Source organism: Hemiscyllium ocellatum, chromosome 42, assembly GCF_020745735.1.
Source record: "Hemiscyllium ocellatum isolate sHemOce1 chromosome 42, sHemOce1.pat.X.cur, whole genome shotgun sequence".
Taxonomy (NCBI): Eukaryota; Metazoa; Chordata; class Chondrichthyes; order Orectolobiformes; family Hemiscylliidae; genus Hemiscyllium; species Hemiscyllium ocellatum.
Window position 1 is genome coordinate 32,427,271 of NC_083442.1, and position 19,801 is coordinate 32,447,071.

The 19,801-nt window shown below is 52.9% G+C and overlaps 1 protein-coding gene across 6 annotated transcripts in view; it reads right to left on the reverse strand.

Moving 5' to 3' along the window:
* Positions 1–6,452: 6,452 nt before the first annotated feature.
* The window catches only part of tp53bp1 (tumor protein p53 binding protein, 1), a 77,336-nt gene continuing 63,987 nt past the window's right edge, over positions 6,453–19,801 (reverse strand). For all 6 annotated transcript variants that reach the window (XM_060853962.1, XM_060853964.1, XM_060853961.1 and 3 more), the window contains 7 exons: positions 15,590–15,781; positions 14,647–14,823; positions 12,542–12,754; positions 10,421–10,515; positions 9,003–9,202; positions 8,278–8,423; positions 6,453–6,773 (listed from right to left, as the gene is read on the reverse strand). In XM_060853962.1, the coding sequence (XP_060709945.1) occupies positions 6,586–6,773; positions 8,278–8,423; positions 9,003–9,202; positions 10,421–10,515; positions 12,542–12,754; positions 14,647–14,823; positions 15,590–15,781 (1,211 nt within the window). In that variant the 3' untranslated portion in view covers positions 6,453–6,585. The remainder of the gene's footprint in view (positions 6,774–8,277; positions 8,424–9,002; positions 9,203–10,420; positions 10,516–12,541; positions 12,755–14,646; positions 14,824–15,589; positions 15,782–19,801) is intronic.

The window sequence follows — 19,801 nt, forward strand, 5'->3', positions numbered from 1 at the left end:
AGCACCGCTAACCACCATACTGCTTCCTGCTAGTGCCCATGGCCTCTTCACTCTATGAGCAAGCTGTTCACCTGTAGGGACATTGCAACCTGAGCTGAGCTCTGTCCTGACCCTTAGACTGGGAACAATCCCACTTGGAGGGGCAGGGTCTGGACTCCGTGATGGGAACTGGGAGTGAAGCCTTGGCTGGTTTGAATTTGCTGGGATGGAATATTGTTCAAGGTGCTGGACAAATTCACTCAATGTGCTCTCCAACCTCACTCTCCCCTCTCCCACACACCGCCCTCACCTAGAACCTTAGAATATAGGCCCCTTATAAATGATTCTGGGAAGACAGTTATGATGAACGAGGAAATGGCAGAGGAGTTAAACAGATATTTTGCATCAGTCCTTATAATGGAAGATGCTTTGAACATTCATTAATCCTAAAAAGTACAGAGAAGGAACTAAGTACCATCACCATCACTAGAGGAGGAGTAATAATCAAACCTAATGGGACTAAAGGCAGATAAGTCCCTGGCCCTAATGGCTTGCATCCTAGGATCCTAAAAGAATTAGTTACATAGTAAAGGATGTATTAGTTATAATTTTTCAAAAATTGTTGGATTCTGAAGATGTTTGAATTGGAAAACTGCCAATGTGACACCCCTAATCAAAAAGGGAGAAGGGCAAAATGTGGATAACTATAGAGTTATTAACCTCACATGGATTGTTAGGAAAGTATTGGAATTAATTATTAAAGAAAGTAGGAGAACATACAGAGGATCATAACTCGCAGGCAGATAGGATAATGAAGAAGGCATTTGGTATGCTTTTCTTTATTGGTCAGAGCATCGAATATAGGGGAGTCAAGGAGCAGAGGGAACAGTCTCAGGATAAAAGGGCACCAATTTCAGATGGAGAGGAGGAGGGATTTCATCTCTCAGAGTGTCTTTGGAACTCCTAGGTGCAGAGAGAGCTGTGGGACGGAGTCCTTGTTAAGGCTGAGATAGAGAGATTCTGAATCAAGGAGAATCATGGGTAACGGGCAGGAAAGTGTCCGTGAGGAATGTTGGATCAGCCAGGATCCTACAAAATGGTGGAGCAGCATCAAGGGGCTGAATGGCCTCCTCCTCTTCATGTTTCTTATGGTCTTCACCCTCATCTCTCCCCCTCACTGACCCTACTTTAACCACTCAAATGAACAAGGTGACTGGGGGCAGTGTCAGAGCCAGCAGCCCACCCCACCACATGCCCAATCACATCCACATCCAACCCACTGTGTCAATCAACGTCCCCCCATTTCCTCTTCCGTCTGTCCCGGCTGCTGAGAGGATCTAGCCATTTTGGGCATGTGCCCCACAATCCACCCTCCCCCTCCCCCTTACCCCCACCCCCACCCTCCCCCTCACCATCACCTCCTCTCACCCTCAGCTTCACCATCATCCCCACCCACCCCCTCCCCTCCACCCTCACCTTCACCCCCACCCTTTCCCTCCCCCTCACTCCCACTCTCACCCCCCCTCACCATCACCTCCTCTCACCCTCAGCTTCACCATCATCCCCACCCACCCCCTCCCCTCCACCCTCACCTTCACCCCCACCCTTACCCTCCCCCTCACTCCCACTCTCACCCCCCCCTCACCATCACCTCCTCTCACCCTCAGCTTCACCATCACCCCCACCCTCACTCTCCCCTCCATCCTCACCTTCACCCCCACCCTCAACCTCCCTCCACCATCACCCCCACCCTCACTCTCCCTCTCCCCTCCACCCTCATCTTCATCCCCCCCCTCACCCCAGCAAATGACATCTATGTTAAGACAAGTTGGAACCGTGTTTCGGAACCCTGTTCTGTAAGAGCCTGCCTTGTTTATGTCCTTGATTCTGACCATCTCTTGCCTTGTTTCTCTAATCACTGACCCCCACCGTGACAAAGCACCGCTTTGTTTCGGAGACTTTCAATCCCATTATTAAGAAATAAAATGCAGCAATGTTCAAAGTGACTGTGAAACGGCAAATGGCCAGAAATCCTTCCGGTTCACACATGCCCCTTTGTCGGGGAATATTGTTGTAGGGAATCAATCTCCAAACACCACCTTGCACAGCCCCAAATTTAAAAGCCCTCCCTCCTGCAGATGGGAATTGAACCGGTGTCTTTGGGGCTGTGAGGCAGCAGTGCTAACCCCTGAGCCACTATACCACCACCCAGTCTGTGACCGGTGCTAGTTTGTGAAACGAGGCTTGTGTTATCGCGAAGGGGACAAAGAGAAATCCACAGATTCGTCCAACAAATAAAAGCAAAATCCTGCAGGATGCTGGAAAACTGAAGTTAAAATAGGAAGTGCTGGAGGAATCCAGCAGATCTGGCAGCGTCTGTAGGGAGCGAAAGAGTTGACGTTTTGAGGCCAGTGTGATTTTTGAGCATTGATTTCTAAAGGGGAAACATACACAACCAACTTACTGATGTGTTTTGAAACAATAACAGAGAGGGGTGAAGCTGTTCATGTGATGTTTATGGATGTATCCAAAAGGCATCAGCATAGACAGCCTGGTGAGGAAAGCAGTAGGTCAAGAAATAAAAGGGACAGTAACAACGTGTACCGATTGGCCAAGGGAGAGGAAACAGACCGTCATGGTCAATGGGCTTATGCCCGAAACGTCGAATTTCCTGTTCCTCGGATGCTGCCTGACGTGCTGCGCTTTTCCAGCAACACGTTTTCAATTTTGGGCGAGAGGCAGGTTTGTAGTAGAGTTCACCAGGGGTTGGTATTGGGTCTCTGGCTACTTTCTGGTCTAGATCTTGATACAGAGCGACCAATCTCAAAAGTTCACAGATGACACACTTGGGAGATTTGTAAATGGAGTTGTGAAGGGATTATAATGAGGTCAGACAGTCGGACCTCATAGAGTGTGAGTTCCCTGATTGGGGCTGTTAATCTGGTCCAATCAGGGAGCCCTGGCTGACATGGAACGGTTGTGTTCTTGATGAAGGGCTTTTGCCCGAAACATCGATTTTCCTGCTCAGATGCTGCCAGACCTGCTGTGCTTTTCCAGCACCACTCTGATCTTGACTCTAATCTCCAGCACCTGCAGTACCCCCACGTCTGCCATGAAAAGGTTGGATGTCAGGGATACCGTCACTCTGGATGAGGCAGTGCTAAAGTCAAGGACTGTTCATGTGGAAATGAAAAGGTGACTTGGTGACAGGATACTGGCCTCTCTGGAGTTACCTCAAGGTTCAGTAGGATTTCAAGAAGATCTCGACAACTTAGGGGAGGGGGCAGAGAGAAGGCAGCTAAAGTTTGATGCAGAGAAGCACGAGGGGATGCTCTTTTCTACTGAGAATGTGGGGAACCAGGGAGGGTTCTGTTCGGAAGGGTGTGCCTAAGTTATTCAAACTGGCAGGATCAGTGAAGAGAGCTGTAAAAAAAAAAGCATATAGTGTTCCAGACGTTCCCAACGGGCACGAAGAGCAGAGAGGTTCTGCTGACTGAGTGGGACAAGATTCAACTCTGGTCTCCCTCCTACAGGAAGGATGTTGTGAAACTTGAAAGGGTCCAGAAAAGATTTACAAGGATGTGGCCAGGGTTGGAGGGTTTGAGCTATAGGCAGAGGCTAGGACTGTATTCCTTGGAGTGTCAGAGGCTGAGGGGTGACCTTATAGAGGTTTATAAAATCATGAGGGGCATGGAAGGGTGAATGGACAAGGTATTTTCCCCAGTGTAGAGAGGTGCAAAACTAGAAGGCATAGGTTTAAGGTGTGAGGGGAAAAAATTAAAAAAGACCGAAGGGGCAATGTTTTTTTTTTACAGAGGGTGGTACGTGTATGGAATGAGCTGCCAGAGGAAGTGGTGGAGGCTGGTACAATTACATTTAAAAGATGTTAGGATGGGTATATGAATAGGGAGGGTTTACAGGGATATGGGCCAAGTGCTGGCAAATGGGACTAGATTAGTTTAGGATACCTGGTTGGTATGGAGGAGTTGGACTGAATGCTTTGTATCTGTGCTGTACATCTCTAGGACCCTGATAGTTTGACCTCAGCTGCAGTGTTGGCTCCAGGTCCGGCTGTCCACACCACTGAAAGGATATGAATACATCAGTGAGAATGTGGAAGGAGTTTACAAGAATGGTTCCAGGAGGGAGACACTTCAGTGATGAGGAATGACTGGGGAATTTGGGACCGTTTTCACTGGAGAGAAAAAGGCTGAGACAATAGTTTTCATAACGAGAAGGGGTCAGGAGACAGCGACTGGGGAAATCCGAGGGAACAGTGTGATAAAGTGTCACATAAGAAGCAAACACACAGTGGGAATGAACTCGAACACAGCAAGTGGTTGGGAGGTAAGGATCCACTGCCTGAGACTAGTGAAGGCAGATTCAAATGAGGCACTCAAGATGGCACCGCATAATTATTTGGAGAGAAACACTGCAGTTTGTTGGAGAAATGGCAGGAATTCGGTACCGAGGCAAAATGCCCAGAGAGCCAGCACAGACATGATGGACTGAATGGTCTCCGTCTGCACTGTAACAAATCGGAGATATCAGGGAAGTGCCGCACTGTTGGAGGTGCCGCACTGTTGGAGGTGCCGCACTGTTGGAGGTGCCGGGAGGAGAGATTAAGCTGATGCCCCACCTCTCAGCCCACGAACGGGACCCAAAACGGGGCAAGGCTTTTCCCAGTGACCTGGTCATGTGACTCCACCATCAATGGCACCAAAGTGAGATTAATTACCCCTTCACCTCATTGGCATTTGTATGGATCTCCCTGTGCACAATATGGCAGACCCACTCAGCAGGAGCACATCTAAACATACTTAACATCCTGAGGAGAGTGACAGGGCACAGGATAGGAAGAGGCCTGTGCTCATGTGTGACCATCTGCATCGCCAGGACATCCCTAAAGATGAAACTGGGGGCCAGCAGTTTAAAGAGCTCAGCCGAAGGGCCTGAGGGGAGATGAGCCGAATATTTTTAAATGGGGTGAGTCCTTGTGATCTGGGATGTGAGGCCTTTCTGGGAGCTGGTTGCAAAGTAACTTTTCAAAAAAGGGGTAAAAGTAATTGATAGGTAAACAGCAGCTGTTGGGGGGGGTGGTGCAGAGTGGGCAGCAATGGAAGGGGCTGACACAGGCACCCTGGGCTGAATGGCCTCATCTTGTGCTGTACAATTCTATGAATTGAGTAGAGCTGTACAGGAGACACCCTTCAGCCCATTGAGCCCATACCACCAAACCGATACTAAATCTACACTAGTCCCATCAATAGACAATAGGTGCAGGAGTAGGCCATTCTGCCCTTCGAGCCTGCACCACCATTCAATATGATCATGGCTGATCATCCTTAATCAGTATCCTGTTCCTGCCTTATCTCCATAACCCTTGATTCCACTATCCTTGAGAGCTCTATCCAACTCTTTCTTAAATGAATCCAGAGACTGGGCCTCCACTGCCCCCTGGGGCAGAGCATTCCACACAGCCACCACTCTCTGGGTGAAGAAGTTTCTCCTCATCTCTGTCCTAAATGGTCTACCCCGTATTTTTAAGCTGTGTCCTCTGTTTCGGCACTCACTCATCAGCGGAAACATGTTTCCTGCCTCCAGAGTGTCCAATCCTTTCATAATCTTATATGTCTCAATCAGATCCCCTCTCAGTCTTCTAAACTCAAGGGTATACAAGCCCAATCGCTCCAGTCTTTCAGCATAAGGTAGTCCCGCCATTCCAGGAATTGACCTCGTGAACCTACGCTGCACTCCCTCAATAGCCACAATGTCTTTCCTCAAATTTGGAGACCAGAACTGCACACAGTACTCCAGGTGTGGTCTCACCAGGGCCCTGTACAGCTGCAGAAGAACTTCTTTGCTTCTGTACTCAATCTCTCTTGTTATGAAGGCCAGCATGCTATTAGCCTTCTTCACTACCTGCTGTACCTGCATGCTTACCTTCATCGTGATGAACCTTTGTGATATTTCAGGTTGCTCATCTAAGGGGGCTTCCCACCTCAACTACCCTCCCAGCCAGGGCATTCCAGACCCCCAGGGTGCAAACATTTTCAACAGAAACAGAAACTTCTAGAGAAGGGTGACTGGACCCATCTGCGCTCCCCAACCGGGTGCTGATAGACTTGCTGAGTTTCTCCAGCACTTTGTTTGCCGTTTCAGATTTCCAGCACCTGCAGTTATCTGTTTTTTTGAAAAAATATATTTAATTTGTTTGACGTGGACAGAAAGCCAGTTCAGCCTTCCGCTTAAAACGAGCGAAAGAAATTGACCGACAGCAGAGCTAGTTATCGGGTGCAGGTGAATTTCACTGACCCAACGAAAATAACCACCATAAACTCCGGCTGGAATTACACCGGGCTCTGACCTGGTCACAAATATCTCCAAAATAAAATGGATTTGAAACTGACAAACAAACACCAGTTTATTCGATTATTTTTTAATAAAAATGAAACCAATAAAACTATGTACATTTTCATACATGCAGTTACAAACACAGACGATTAAAAGCTTCTAAAATGTAAAACAACGGCACAATTGATTGGCGGTTGAGGGAGCAAGGAAGGGGGAGGGAGGAGGAGAAGGGACACAATGGGACATTTCCCTTTAGCTGGGTTTGTAGGTGTGTTTGTACTTGGGGTGGCTGTTGTGACTGACTTTCTGTCCCGTGATCAAACTCTGGATGACCCACTCCTGAGACACCACAGGGAGAGAAAGTGATTCCGCACATTTCAGCAAGGACACTGGACAGGAGGGATCCGTGATCATCATGTCGAAGATTCCCAACGCGACGTCTGAAAACACAAACAGCAAACCTTAGCGAGTTCAAGCAGGAACTCAGAAGCCCTACAGTGTGCAAAGCAGGACATTTGGCCCACTGAGTCCATACTGACCCTCTGAAAAGCCTCCCATCCAGACCCAACTCCCCCACCCTGCCCAACCTCTGTAACCCTGCGTTTCCCATGGCTAACCCACCCTAACCTGGGCATCTTTGGATTGACGGAGGAAACCGGAGCATCCGGAGGAAACCCACGCAGACACGGGGAGAATATGTAAACTCAACACAGAGAGTTGCCCGAGGCTGGAATCGAACCTGGGACCCTGGTGCTGTGAGGCACTATTTGAACCAGTGACTCCACAGCATTAATAAAAGGGTATGGAGAGGAAGCAGGGATGGTGTGCGCAGTAGGACAAATCAACCATCATCAGACTGAATGGGTAGCAGGGTTGAAGGGCTGAATGGCCTACACTCTGTCCAATATCGACCCAATCTCTCAACCATTCATTATGTGCCATCCCCAGATCAATCCAGTAAACCTTTCCTAGAGCTGTTCCAAAACAATGTGCTGCTGAGGCTGTATAAGGCTCTGGTCAGATCACATTTACTCTGTATCTGACCCCGTGCTGTCCCTATCCTGGGGAGGGTATGATGGGGACAGTGTAGAAAGAGCTTTACTCTGTATCTAACCCCGTGCTGTCCCTGTCCTGGGGAGGGTATGATGGGGACAGTGTAGAGGGAGCTTTACTCTGTATCTAACCCCGTGTTGTCCCTGTCCCTGGGAGTGTTTGATGGGTGACAGTGTAGAGAAAGCTTTACTCTATATCTAATCCCGTACTGTCCCCGTCCTGGGGAGGGTATGATGGTGACAGTGTAGAGTGAGCTTTACTCTGTATCTAACCTTGTGCTGTCCCTGTCCTGGGGAGTGTTGATGGCGGACAGTGTAGAGGGAGCTTTACTCTGTATCTAACCCCGTGCTGTCCCTGTCCTGGGAGTGTTTGATGGGGGACAGTGTAGAGAGAGCTTTACTCTGTATCTAACCCCGTGCTATCCCTGTCCTGGGGAGGGTATGATGGGGACAGTGTAGAGAGAGCTTTACTCTGTATCTAACCCCGTGCTATCCCTGTCCTGGGGAGGGTATGATGGGGACAGTGTAGAGGGAGCTTTACTCTGTATCTAACCCCGTGCTGTCCCTGTCCTGGGGAGTGTTTGATGGGGGACAGTGTAGAGGGAGCTTTACTGTGTATCTAACCCCGTGCTGTCCCTGTCCTGGGAGTGTTTGATGGGGGACAGTGTAGAGGGAGCTTTACTCTGTATCTAACCCCGTGCTGTCCCTGTCCTGGGGAGGGTATGATGAGGTTGGTGTCAGAAGCTGCAATCATCGTTTCCAAAACTCCACATTTTAGGAGGAAGAACCCGTTCCCCTATTTCCACAGTAAAGCAGATACACAGTGCACAGACTTCCCACAACATCGCGGATTTCCCCCAGGACCAGGCCATGGGGTCAGGCAGACGCTGACCTTTGTTGTGAGCTGAGGAGTTGTGTTGTCTGACCGACATCGCCCCTCCCATCATCAGGATCTCTGACCACAGGCTGAGGAAACCCTCCTGCTGGTCCGACACCAACAACAACTTCATATTCTTGAACGGAGTGCTCCGGGGATGCCTGAGGAATGGAGAGAGCAAGGAAGGAGTGGTGAACGAGAGGAGGGAAGGAGAGAACGAGAGGAAGGAAGGAGAGAACGAGAGGAAGGAAGGAGAGAACGAGAGGAAGGAAGGAGAGAACGAGAGGAAGGAAGGAGAGAACGAGAGGAGGGAAGGCGCGAACGAGAGGAGGGAAGGAGAGAACGAGAGGAAGGAAGGAGAGAACGAGAGGAAGGAAGGAGAGAACGAGAGGAGGGAAGGAGAGAACGAGAGGAGGGAAGGAGAGAACGAGAGGAGGGAAGGAGAGAACGAGAGGAGGGAAGGAGAGAACGAGAGGAGGGAAGGAGTGAACGAGAGGAGGGAAGGAAAGGAGTCAGAGATTGCATCAACTATACCTCAGTTGGCTTTGGGATGTCAGAATGTTTTGAGACTTGAACAAGGTCAAATGTGAGGGGGGTAAATGGATGGGGAGAGTCAGTGATGGGGGAGAGAGTGTACGTGGTGGAGGGGGTGTGGGGTAAATGGGGGTGGGTGAATGCGGCTTGGTTGGGGGGTGGGGTGGATTCGGGGGCCCGTTCTAAGCAAGGTTCTGTGCTCTCACCACTCCAGGATCCGATCTGCCTCCACGCTGTATCCCGCCGGAAGCAGGTAATTCTTGTAAGACTGCAGCTGATTGGCCAGGGCACAGTCCCGCACCCAAAGGTTAGACACACACGGGATACCGCTGGCGATACACAGGAAGTACTTCTTGGTCCGACAGTGCTGGTCTGCGATCAGGATACACTGGTACGCAGCTTTACACTGAAACACAACAAGAACACGCTGTCAGTGTGACTCAGGCCAGTGACAGGCAGCTTGGAAATGACCAACATCCCTCTACGCTGGAGCTTCAGCTGATCAGCATTGCCCCAGGGTTTTCACACAAACTGGACCGAGCGACGGCGTCTGGTGCTGAAGCAAACGGAACTGGGCACCTCGCCAGCCCTTACGCACACAGCGGCGCTCTCTCTCTCTCTGTCCCTGCTGGGATCAGACAGGAGGTAGGGGCTCTCTCTCTCTGCTGGGATTAGACAGGAGGTAGGGGCTCTCTCTCTCTGCTGGGATTAGACAGGAGGTAGGGGCTCTCTCTCTGTGTCCCTGCTGGGATCAGACAGGAGGTAGGGGCTCTCTCTTTCCCTGCTGGGATCAGACAGGAGGTAGGGGCTCTCTCTCTCTCTCTGTCTCTGCTGGGATCAGACAGGAGGTAGGGGCTCTCTCTCTCTCTGTCCCTGCTGGGATCAGACAGGAGGTAGGGGCTCTCTCTCTCTCTCTCTCTGTCCCTGCTGGGATCAGACAGGAGGTAGGTCAGTGCTGAGGTAGCTGCACCTCCCCTCGAGCAGTCGCAGCTTGCAGGTGTGATCAGGGAGACTCTCACTCCCTCCCGGCCCCATTACAATGCTGTTCTGTGGGGGTGAGTGCACACTGCTGCTGCAGTATCAGCTCTCTCTCTCTCTGAGTACCACGTGTCTGTCTCTGATGTGACAGGGGTAGCTCAGAGTCAGGGAGGCTGACCACGCAGCCCCAGTGAAGAGAAACAAGTCCGCCCTCCAGCACCGCGCATGCCCCTCTAGCCCGAGGGAATGTCAGGTCCATTGTTAAATCAAAAGGCCCCGTCTCCCCCTCTCACTTGGTTATAACAGATCCCCAGCCTGTCTCAGGGGCAGTCCCCTCCACTGCCCTGGTCAATACCCGTCACTCAACCAAGACCTAGGGTTATTGCCCTCATCATTACACACTGCTGTCCTGTGGGATCACAAATGTGCAGCCGCCACTACAGCAGGAGTTACACATCAGAACCATTACATTGGCCGTGACATGCTCCAGGGTGCCCGGAGCTGGGCAAAGGCACTATATAAATGCAAGTCTTGTTGAGAACAATCTCATCTGGAGCTCATTGCCCTCGCTTTTCTGCTGGTGCCCTTCACCGAGATGGGGTAGGGGACAGGCAGGGGGAGTGGGGAGTGGGGAGATCTCCCTTACCTGGGCTTCATTGAAATCCTGCAGAATGTAACCCCCACCAGCACGGAGCTGCCTCTCAGTGTACTGCTTGTTGTAGGCTGCAGTCTCCACGTACTCTAACAGAAAAACACAGGCACAGTCAGATCCCAGCACCAATCACCCCCTCACCCTTAGCCAGCCAGATACTCCAGGGAGGGGAGGGGGCTTAAAGAGGATGTCTTCATTCCCCTTCCCCCTTCTCTGCTCCAGGAGTGAAGGGATCACTGACAATCTCAGCAGAGCGCGGGGCTGAGATCTCCCCGTCTCTGTTCAGGCCTAACAGGATTGGTGGGGGGAGCGAAGGCAGAATCACTAATTCAGTTTTGACTTGCCCCCAATACACTCACCCTCTCCACCCCCTTTTGGGCCACAGTGGTAATGTCCCTACGTCTAGGCCAGGAGCCCTGGGCCCAAGTCCCACTTCTCCCTGTGGGGTTATTCATAGCGTCTCTGAACAGGTTCATTAACTCCCAGTGTCTTCACTCATTCACCGGGATCAGCTGGAGATTAAAACGATTCCTACTCCATTGTACCCCTCCTTCCCACCCACCCGTGTCTCCCTCCGCCCCCCCATCGCTCCACTGCCCCATATCCCTCCCTCCCTCCCCCACCATGTCTCCATCCCCCTCTCCATGGTATCTCCCTCCTCCCCATCCTGCAGTTGCTCAGATGAAGTGGTGTACCCACTTGGCCTCCAGCTCTCCCTAGACCCTTACGGCCAATCAGCAACCAGCCAGAGGCCTGGCTACAGTGGACATGGTTAGACAGGACGATGAGGGTGAGGGGGGTGATGATGACGATGATGGGGCGGTGGACGATGACGACGATGATGGGGTGGGGGGGCGATGATGATGATGATGGGGCGGGGGACGATGATGGGGCGGGGGGGCGATGATGATGATGATGGGGTGGGGGGGCGATGATGATGATGATGATGGGGCGGGGGGGCGATGATGACGATGATGGGGCGGGGGTGATGATGACGATGATGGGGCGGGGGGACGATGATGGGGCGGGGGACAATGATGACGATGATGGGGCGGGAGGACGGTGATGACGATGATGGGGCGGGGGACAATGATGACGATGATGGGGCGGGGGGGGCGATGATGACGATGATGGGGCGGGGGGGCGATGATGATGATGATGGGGCGGGGGGGTGATGATGACGATGATGGGGCGGGGGGACGATGATGACGATGATGGGGCGGGGGACAATGATGACGATGATGGGGCGGGGAGTGATGATGACGATGATGGGGGGGGGGACGATGATGACGATAGGGCAGGGGGGCGATGATGATGATGGGGCGGGGGACGATGGGGCGGGGGTGATGATGATGATGGAGCGGGGTGGACGATGATGATGATGGGGCGGGGGCACGATGATGACGATGGGGCGGGGGGGCGGGGGGGCGATGATGATGATGGGGCGGGGGGCGATGACGATGGGGCGGGGGGGCGATGACGATGGGGCGGGGGGGCGATGACGATGGGGCGGGAGGGCGATGATGACGATGGGGCGGGGGGGTCGATGATGACGATGGGGCGGGGGGGCGATGATGACGATGGGGCGGGGGGGGCGATGATGACGATGGGGCGGGGGGCGATGATGACGATGGGGCGGGGGGCGATGATGACGATGGGGCGGGGGGGTGATGATGACGATGGGGCGGGGGGGCGATGACGATGGGGCGGGGGGGGCGATGACGATGGGGCGGGGGGGGCGATGACGATGGGGCGGGAGGGCGATGATGACGATGGGGCGGGGGGGTCGATGATGACGATGGGGCGGGGGGGCGATGATGACGATGGGGCGGGGGGGGCGATGATGACGATGGGGCGGGGGGCGATGATGACGATGGGGCGGGGGGGTGATGATGACGATGGGGCGGGGGGGCGATGATGACGATGGGGCGGGGGGGCGATGATGACGATGGGGCGGGGGGCGATGATGACGATGGGGCGGGGGGGCGATGATGACGATGGGGCGGGGGGGCGATGATGATGACGATGGGGCGGGGGGCGATGATGACGATGGGGCGGGGGGCGATGATGACGATGGGGCGGGCGCTGTGTGGGAGTGAGGAACGATGATCTCACCCTCCTCCTCCTCGCTGCTGATGGCTCCATCGTGTTGAGTTTGTTTATTGGTCCTTCGATCTGATTCGCTGGCTGCTGTCAGGATAAAGGCGTAGCCCACAAACAGGGTGGGGTTTTTCGGGATGGGACCGTGCTGAGTTTCTAACATGGAGCTAGATTCACTGGAAACCTCTCCCTCAGAGGGACTGAGAAACCCTGTTGGCTTCAGGATCCCTGCAATGGACAAAGCACAGCTTGTTATACAGGCCCTTCAGCCCAACCCGTGACTATCCCCCTCTCTCGAGCACCTTTTCATCTTCATTTGTGGTGGGCTCCTCCCTTCTCCCTCAAAAACTTATCCAGCTTCCCCTTAAACACAGCTGGACCTCAACACCACCTCCCCACCCCCTCCGCGGGGTCGCACCGCCTCCCCCACCCCCTCCGCGAGGTCGCACCGCCTCCCCCACCCCCTCCGCGGGGTCGCACCGCCTCCCCCACCCCCTCCGCGGGGTCGCACCGCCTCCCCCACCCCCACCGCGGGGTCGCACCGCCTCCCCCACCCCCACCGCGGGGTCGCACCGCCTCCCCCACCCCCTCCGCGGGGTCGCACCGCCTCCCCCACCCCCTCCGCGGGGTCGCACCGCCTCCCCCACCCCCACCGCGGGGTCGCACCGCCTCCCCCACCCCCTCCGCGGGGTCGCACCGCCTCCCCCACCCCCTCCGCGGGGTCGCACCGCCTCCCCCACCCCCTCCGCGGGGTCGCACCGCCTCCCCCACCCCCACCGCGGGGTCGCACCGCCTCCCCCACCCCCTCCGCGGGGTCGCACCGTCTCCCCCACCCCCTCCGCGAGGTCGCACCACCTCCCCCACCCCCTCCGCGGGGTCGCACCGTCTCCCCCACCCCCTCCGCGGGGTCGCACCACCTCCCCCACCCCCTCCGCGAGGTTACACCACCTCCCCCACCCCCTCCGTGAGGTCTCACCACCTCCCCCACCCCCTCCGCGGGGTCGCACCACCTCCCCCACCCCCTCCGCGGGGTCGCACCACCTCCCTCATCTCCAGACGGAGAAGTTACTCCTGAATTCCCAATTGGATTCATTATTATCTCTTACAGGTTAGGCTCAGGGTCAGGGTCAGGGTCAAGGTCACGGTTATGGATACAATTAGGGTTAGGTCGGGGTCTCGGGTTAGGGTCAGGGTCACAGTTAGGGTCAGGGTCATGATTGCAATTAGGGTTAGGGTTCAGGGATACATTTGGGTTAGGGTCAGGGTTACAATTAGGGTTAGGGTTCAGGGTCACAGTTGGGTTAGGGTCAGAGTCAGGGTTACAATTAGGGTTAGGGTCAGGATCACAGTTGGATAAGGGTCAGGGTCACAATTAGGGTTAGGGTTCAGGGTCACAGTTGGGTTAGGGTCAGGGTCACAATTAGGGTTAGGGTTCAGGGTCACAGTTGGGTTAGGGTCAGGGTCAGGTTCACAGTTGGGTTAGGGTCAGGGTCACAATTAGGGTTAGGGTTCAGGGTCACAGTTGGGTTAGGGTCAGGGTCAGGGTTACAATTAGGTTTAGGGTCAGGATCACAGTTGGGTTAGGGTCAGGGTCAGGGTCACAATTAGGGTTAGGGTTCAGGGTCACAGTTGGGTTAGGGTCAGGGTCAGGGTTACAATTAGGGTTAGGGTTCAGCGTCACAGTTGGGTTAGGGTCAGGGTCAGGGGTCCCTCGGTTTAATCCACAGCACAAATGGAGATACCATCTCGATGTCCCCTCCTGTCAATCCTGCGCGCTGTCTCAGTGCAGCTCTCCTCCTTGTGCACTCTGACCCTGTCTCCAGGTTCCTGCTCACTATATCCCTGTATCTCCGGCTGGGAGAGGCTGGTGAACAGACAGCAGATTCCAGTATTCCCAGCCTCCAAGGGAGCTGGGCCCCTCGCCAAAACGCTGGAGGGTCAGGATTCACGCAATCAATCACTCTCACCAGGAGCCAGCATAACCACAGTGGGATGAATGGCCTCCCCTCGAGCTGCTATTCTTCTGATCGACTTCCCTACCCTGCTCCCACCCTTTTCCCTCACCCACCCTCTCTCTCCGCTCCCTCCTCCCCCACCCCCCACCCAGCCCGGGTCATTACCGGATTTTCCTGTCCCCGGCCTGCGTCCACGTTTTGCGGGAGAGCGTTCCTCATCCGAGCCCATCAGCTTCCTCTTCCCGGAGAAGGTGGGACCCCGCGGGCTCTCTCCCTGTTTCCGGGTCGGAGTGCTGGCCCCAGAGTTACTGCGACGTTTACGTTTCCCCTCCACCAGGTTATCTGTCACAGCAGGAGGCAGTGCGTGGTGACCAGAGAGGCAGCGCCCAGACAGGGGAAACCTCCGCGACACACCCCCACCCCACCCCCACCCCATCCCGAACCCCACCCAGGAGCTCAGGACAACACCCAAAAAAGTAATCTCCATTACTGTGCTTACAAAGGTGCTAAATAAATGCAGGGTGTTGTTGAACAACAGGGCCACCTACGGCTGCTCTGGCCTGGCCGTCCAACAACACCCTGCGTTTAGGTAGCACCTACAAACACAGCGATTAAATCTCCCACAGCACTTTGTCAGATCCTCAGGCAATGCTATTTGACACTGAGCTACACAACCCACTCACAGAAGGGACTGGGGGTTTACCAAAGTGTTATAAACATGAGGGCGGGGGCACTCAGGGAGAGGGAGAGAGAGAGAGAGGAGAACAGGGGACGTATGAGAGGCTGAGACTGGGTGTGACGCAGGTAGCTCAGCATCAGACAGCAGGAGAGATTACACAGGGACAGAGAGGAGAAAACCCCCTTCCATCCCTCCGACCCCCACCCACCCCATTTCCCTCAAACAGAACAGGTCTAGGAGTCCCGCGCCAGGGAAAAAACGAGAGTGGGTCCAGCGACGCCCACTGTGGTCGATCAGCCCGTCGACGTTGGCTGCTGGGGTCCGGGGGGAAATAGGTGAAAGGTCCACCGAGCGACGCAGCAACACGATGGCAGAGGCTGTGCTTGTGCCCCTGCGCCCTGCTGCGTGAGAGTGATGGTGCCCACTTACCCAAGCTGATGTCTGCTGCCATGGTGAGGGGTGTGGTGGCCTCATAGGGGTCTAGACCAAACTGCTCCCGCAGTCGGTTGCCCTGCTCCAGTGACAGGATAACAGCCATCCTCTTGTACCACTTCTGCAGGCCGTCCTTCTCAATACAATAGTAAAACTCCTCAGCTTCCTTACGGTGAGCCTTCACAATTCCTGCGGGCGGTACAACGCGAGACAGTCACTCTCATGGTGAGCCACACCAGCCTTCTCCCCACCTCCCCTCTCCCCGAGCACTGGGATATCACTGGAACAAACCCTACGCTGATCCAATTCCACTGAGCCATCTTCCACACCACCTGAAACACCAACTCACCGGAAACAGCAACATTTCGGGGGCAGCCCTTCCAACCTGCTCTCCATAAGACATAGGAAAGCAAGTAAGGCCATTCAGCCCATTGAATCCACTCCGCCATTGAATCATGGGCACTTCAACTCCACATGCCCGCACTCTCCTGTTCTGTGTGATCATGGCTGCTTTGTCAACTCAATCCCCAAAACAGAAATTGCTGGCATCAGAGAAATCCGAGTTAACGTTTCTCTCCACAGGTGCTGCCAGATCTGCTGAGATTTTCCAGCAACTTCTGCTTTGTTTGTTGATTTACAGCATCCGCGGTTCTGTTGGTTCTGATCCGCCCCAGTCCGTGCTTCCACTTCCTCCCCATTTCCTTGGATCCCTTCTGCCCCAGAGCTGTATCTAACTCCTTCCCCATAACCTTCACGGCTTTGGCCTCAACCGCTTTCTACGACAGGGATTCCCACAGCCTCAATCACTAAGAAAACTCTCCTCGTCTCAGTCCTGCCCTGATCCTGAGATGGTGACCCCCTCTGGTTCTGGACTCATCCTGGTCATCAGGGATATCCCTTGCGGCATTTATCTTGTCCATCCCTGTTGGAGTGTTAGGGAGGACCCTCAGTGTACAAAGCCCCCAGCAAGTCCAGCGCCAACGGACCCACTCTCTCACACATCAAAGCAGCCAGCCCAGGACAGAGCTCCCCCCCAGCAAACACAGCATCGCCTGGGAGACGGTGGGAGATTTACGCCACCCTTTGTGTAACGACGTGTCCAGCACTGCTCGGGCCAACATTTCCTGCCTGTCCCCAACTGCCCGAGACAAGGTGCCTTCTAGAATACCTGCAGTCTATACACTGTAGGGATACCCACAGAGCTGTATGCAGAGGAGATAAGTAAACAGATCTTTTCTTCAAGTAGCTGAGATGGGTTACTGCTTGGGGGGGTTCAGTTAGATTTGGGGACTACAGAATCACACAGCACACATACAGACCGTTCAGCCCAACTCGTCCATGCCAACCAGATATCTTAACCTAATCTAGTCCCACTTGGCTCAAATCCCTCTAATCCCTTCCCATCCATGTACCCATCCAGGTGCCTTTTAAACGTTGCAATTATATCAGCCTCCACCACCTCCTCTGGCAGCTCAGTCCATACACGCACCACCCTCTGTGTGAAACAGTTGCCCCTTAAGTGCCTTTTTGATCGTCTCACCCTAATACCATGCCCTCTGTTTTGGACCCCTCTACCCTGAGTAAAACACCTTGTGTATTCACCCCACCCATGCCCCTCATGATTTTATAAACCTCTATAAGGTCATCCCTCAGCCTCCAACACTCCAAGGAAAATGCCTCAATCTATTCAACCTCTCCCTCTAGCTAAAAACGTCCAATTCCAAAAAGATACTTGTGAATCTTTTCTGAACCATTTCAAGTTTCATAACATCTTTCCGGTAGCAGGGAGACCAGAGTTGCACACAATATTCCAACAGTGGCCTAAGCAATGTCCTGTACAGCCGCAACATGACCTCCCAACTCCTGTACTCAATACTCTGACCAATAAGCTTCTTCAGTTTTATTGGATCTGCACCCAACCAGGCAAGTATTCCATCACAGTACTTGTTTATGCCTTGCAGATGGTGGACACAGCAAAGTTCCTGGACTCTGACCTGTTCTTGTAGCCACAGTACTTATATGGATAGTCCAGTTCAGTTTCAGATTAGTGATAACTCCTAGGAAGTTGGTAGTGGGTCTTCAGGTGGTAATGGCATTAAATGTCAAGAAGAGATGGTTAGATTCTCTCCTGTTAGTAATGACTGTTGCCTGGCACAATGTTAATTATCACTTCTCAGCTAAACCATGATATTGTCCAGGTCTTGAAGCATTTGGATATGGACTGCCTCAGTATCTGAGGAGCTGTGAATCAACCTGACACTGTGCAATCATTAGTGAATCTCCCCACTTCTGACCTCATGATGGAGGGAAGGTCATCGATGAGGCAACTCAAGATGGTTGGGCCAAGGATACCATCCTGAGGGAACCTTGCTGAGATGTACTGGAACTGAGATGACTGACTTTCAGCAACAACACTGTACTCCCTTTGTGCCAGTTTTTATTCCATCAGGAAGTTTTCCCCCAATTCCCATTAACTCCAGTTTCTTAAGGCTTCTTGGTGCCATACACAGCTGAATGTGGCCATGGTGTCATAGAGTCATAGAGATGTACAGCACGGAAACAGACCCTTCGGTCCAACCTGTCCATACCGACTAGATATCCCAACCCAATCTAGTCCCACCTGCCAGCACTCGGCCCATATCCCTCCAAACCCTTCCTATTCATATACCCATCCAAATGCCCCTTAAATGTTGCAATTGTACCAGCCTCCACCACATCCTCTGGCAGCTCATTCCATACACATACCACCCTCTGTGTGAAAAAGTTGCCCACCTCTCCTCTGGAGTTCATCTCTCATCCAGAACTAGGCCTGTGATGAGATGAAGAACTGAGTGCCTCTGGTTAACCCAAGTTAAACATCACTGAGCAGGTGATTGCTCAACAAGTGCTTCTTGTTGCCAACTGTTGATGATGACAACCTGCCATTATGTTACTGATGATCAAGAGCAGATGCATAAGGTGGGAACACTTTCCCATGTTTGACCTGATGCTTTGAGATTTCATGGAGTTTGGGGTCAATGTTGAGGGTTCCTCTGGTAACTCCCTCCCACCTGTATCCCATTATGCCACCACCTCTGCTGGGTTTGTCCTGCCAGTGGGACGGAACTTAACCGAGGATGCTGCTGTTGTCTGGAACGTTGTGTTTAGTTATGATTCGGAGTACGACTATGTCAGTTTGTTGCTGTAGTATCTGTGAGACAGCTCTCCCCATTTTAGTTCTGGACTCCAGATGTTAGTAAGGAGGACTTTGTAGGTTTGACAGGATTGTGTTTTCTGTTGTTGTTTCTGGTGCCTTAGTCTGTGTCACGTAGTTCATAGGATATTCGTGTTATTGATAGTTGAGTCATTCAGGCTGACTGAGATGTCAGGTCAACTATCAATATTTTTCCTGCAGAATTGTCTTAAAATGCAAAGTAAAATTTAATCATAGAAGTTATGCACAAAAATAAACCATTCTGCCTATGCTTATGGCAGTTCTTTAACTAGAGATGTCTGTCCTAATCCCATTTCCATCGCATTCCTTTTCAAATACTTATATAATTTCCATTTAAATGATGCAGTGTCTGCCACTTTGGAGAAGCATTTTGTGCTGTAATAAATCTCTGTGAAAGCATTTCTTTAACTTCCCCTCTGTTATTCTCCTGCTGCAGCTCAGCCGGTTTCCATATTATCATAATTTTGTAACCTCTATAAGATCACCCCTCAGCCTCCGATGCTCCAGGGAAAACAGCCCCAGCCTGTTCAGCCTCTCCCTGTAGCTCAGATCCTCCAACCCTGGCAACATCCTTGTAAATCTTTTCTGAACCCTTTCAAGTTTCACAACATCTTTCCGATAGGAAGGAGACCAGAATTGCACACAATATTCCAATAGTGGCCTAACCAATGTCCTGTACAGCCGCAACATGACCCTCCCAACTCCTGTACTCAATACTCTGACCAATAAAGGAAAACATACCAAATGCCTTCTTCATTATCCTATCTACCTGTGACTCCACTTTCAAGGAGCTATGAACCTGCACTCCAAGGTCTCTTTATAGAACATAAAAAAATACAGCGCAGTACAGGCCCTTCGGCCCTCGATGTTGCGCCGACCGAATCCTACCTAACCTACACTAGCCCAATAACTTCCATATGCCTATCCAAAGCCCGCTTAAATGACCATAAAGAGGGAGAGTTCACCACTGCTACTGGCAGGGCATTCCATGAACT